Below are 3,104 nucleotides of genomic sequence, written 5' to 3' on the forward strand. Positions count from 1 at the left end.
TAGTTCACCTTTCAGTCCTACAAAAAAATAAATTAAATAAATTCACAAACAAAAGTCAAAGAAACACTTAAAAATCTTACATTAAAGTTACCCTGCGAATGTTTCTAACCCCTATAAAGATCACTAAGCTGCAGGTATAATGTTGAGGACAATAAATGCTAATTTATTTTTATTGCACAAATTATATAGAAACAATAGACCCTTTTTTAACTATAGCAACAAAACCATTTCATTTTGGATTAACATGGAAAGATGGACCAAACCCACAAAATTACACCTCCAGAATCTATTTCTATATGAAAACATTTTGCATATAACGAAAAAAAATAATTGAATTCTAACTGAATTTGACATATATTTCTAATCTCTGATGAGAAATAAAAAGACATGTGTGAATAGTTAATGGAATTACCCCCAACTATGCAGTAATCTTAAAATGAACTTTCACCTGTATTAAAACGTTTTGCTTTTTTTCTTTTATTTGTTCGTTAGAATTGGACGATTTTTTTTTTCCTTCTCTTCTTTATTATTTATTTATTAAATTATTTAATTGTGTTTAAGTTTGGTGTTTAAATACCTAACTATGGCTCCGTTATGCACATGAATATATATTTATATTTACAGTTATTAAATAAAGTTTAGGGGAAAAAAGGAAAGCGCATGGACAAAAAAGAAAAAAAAAGAAAACGGAACTTTGCTCCAAACAGGAACTGGGTTGGAAACACTTTCGTCCTCCGTGATTTGTGTAGATTAGAATAATCTTCGGTCCAAACAGGTGAGTGATTTTACTAGATTAACTTTCGTTTAACAGGAGGGATTGTTTACTGCCAGGAAAAACCGCTGCTGATGGTTTTAGTTTTGTTTTTGGAAAAAGGTTGAAACACGAGGCGGATGTTTAGTTTTGGTTCTGGAAACGATTAAAAGCGGAAATTAAACCGTTTTTAATCTGTTCAAGTTTAAAACTACAGAATAAAATGATTGTTTTCTACTTTCGGCTACGTTAGATGACCGATGAAATGAAAAATAATAGCAAAAATATAAGCGCTATACAGTTTGTTCGAATGGAGTTGCCATATATTGACGTCATAAGAAGGGGCGGGCCCCCCAGCAGGTCTTATCGGGAAGCAGCCATTAGCATTACCGCGCAGAAGAAGAAGTTGTCACCCTAGCTGTTGTTGATGTCCCAGGTATGTGAAGCTCTGACTTCCACGCCATCTTTTTCCCGGTGTTGTATGAATTTCTGTTCCCCGTGTGTCGGGAGCGCGCATTGAAGCCAGACATTTTAACGGCGTTTCTGATTTATTTCTCGCAACAACAAAAAATAAATAAATAACTCCTATAATCATGTCACTGTTGTAACATCCAGCTGCTGCTGTTTACAAAATTGTAAAATAAACAACTTAATAAACGAGGTCATTTAAAGCTGGTTTGTGTTGTTTTTTTAACGCAACTTCTGTCACTTAAACCTTACAGAAATATAATTCAGTCACCAAACAGTTTTCCATAACCTAGCGAGTATTTATCATTTTTCTTTGCTGATATCAGAGGATGGAAACTATGGAGGACCAACTCTGCCATGTTTAAAAATAAATACAGAAATAAATAAATAAGCATACAATTAATTGCCACCAAAAATACATTAAACAAATAAATGTTAGTAGAAATTAAATTATACAGTAAGACATAAATGTATATAACTCTTTTAATTAGCTTCTTTATTTGCCTTTGTAATATTTACCTTATTTATTATTTCGTCTTTTATAATCTTCAACATTATTTTTTAATTAATTATATTTTTAAGTATTTATTTATGTGCATGTTATAATATTTTTGTCTGTTTTATTCTTCCTTTGTATTTTTTTGTCCCTAGTTATTTCTCCACCGCTATTTATTTCTGCCCTTTTTTTTACATTTCTGCCTCAGTATGCAAATGAGGAGGGGGCGTGTCCTAGAGAGTCAACTTCTGCTCATTGGGTTCATGTCGTTCCTGCTTCGAGCCCGGCCCCCCATTTTAGTTTATAAACCTAAATATAATTGTTAACTAGACTTATTATCTTTTTAACTTTACCTTTAACTTTTCAATTAGCTTTTTGCCTTTTTTCTTGACTTAAGTCTTGACTTAATTTCCAGTAGGTAATCTATCATTCGATGGCTCATCTAATTGGTCAAATGCCAAAATAAGATGCACAGTCATGTAGCAGTATCTTTGCTTAATGGCTGGATATAGATCTTGTGCTTCTAGACCTCACTGAGGGATGGGAGGGGCTCCATTTGTAAGAGATATACAAGCAATCAAAAACGGTTACTTATGTAATTCAACATGTTTTAAATGATGACGCTTATCTAAAATGTTTGTGCCATCTATAGTTTCCAGGAGCAGAAAAGATGTCTGTGACCATGAGCAAGACCGAGGGGGTGACTGTGTTCACCCTGACCTCTGACCCTGATAGCCCCTGGCCTCCTCTGTGTCAGATCCTGAAGAGCCTGTGCTACAGCCCGGTGGGCTGCTCTGTGTCCCAGAAGCTGAGGACAACCCAGAGGACGTCTCTGTCTGTGCTCGGGGTGAGCTGCAACCTTTCCTGCTTCAGATGTTCGGTTCATTTCGTTTTGTCTAAATTTAACAGAGTTTGTAAGAAATGGGATATAGAGTATGAGGTGCCACCAGGGACATAAATCAGAATTAACTTGCATATACACATATTGCATTGAACTCTTTCATATAACATACTGAAAAAAAAGCAGAAACACTAGTGAAAAGCTCTCACATAAACTAGTGAAAACATTTACCTCTCATATAACCTACTAAAAAGCTCTCATACAAAGTAGTGATAACTGTTCATATAAACTGGTGAAAAGCTTTACTTTTCATACTCACTACTAGAAAGCTTTCATACACATTACCAGAAAGCTTTCATACACATTATTAGAAAGCTTTCATACTCACTACTGGAAAGCTTTCATACACACTACTAGAAAGCTTTCATACACATTACCAGAAAGCTTTCATACACACTATTAGAAAGCTTTCATACTCACTACTGGAAAGCTTTCATACACACTACTAGAAAGCTTTCATACTCGCTACTAGAAAGCTTTCATAAACA

General features: G+C 34.4%; 1 protein-coding gene across 4 annotated transcripts in view; it reads left to right on the top strand.

Annotated features, from left to right (window-relative positions):
* The first annotated feature begins 665 nt into the window (after positions 1 to 665).
* LOC107102406 (B-lymphocyte antigen CD20-like) overlaps positions 666 to 3,104 on the top strand; it is a 9,095-nt gene continuing 6,656 nt past the window's right edge. For 2 of the 4 annotated variants that reach the window (XM_015401714.1, XM_015401716.1), the window contains exons 1-2: positions 666 to 775; positions 2,368 to 2,562. In XM_015401714.1, the coding sequence (XP_015257200.1) occupies positions 2,386 to 2,562 (177 nt within the window). In that variant the 5' untranslated portion in view covers positions 666 to 775; positions 2,368 to 2,385. Of the gene's footprint in view, positions 776 to 1,122; positions 1,188 to 2,367; positions 2,563 to 3,104 lie in introns of those variants that run through there. The other 2 variants (XM_015401715.1, XM_015401712.1) reach the window with 2 other exon arrangements.

This window comes from Cyprinodon variegatus, unplaced genomic scaffold (assembly GCF_000732505.1).
Source record: "Cyprinodon variegatus isolate N-32 unplaced genomic scaffold, C_variegatus-1.0 Scaffold1251, whole genome shotgun sequence".
Classification (NCBI taxonomy): Eukaryota; Metazoa; Chordata; class Actinopteri; order Cyprinodontiformes; family Cyprinodontidae; genus Cyprinodon; species Cyprinodon variegatus.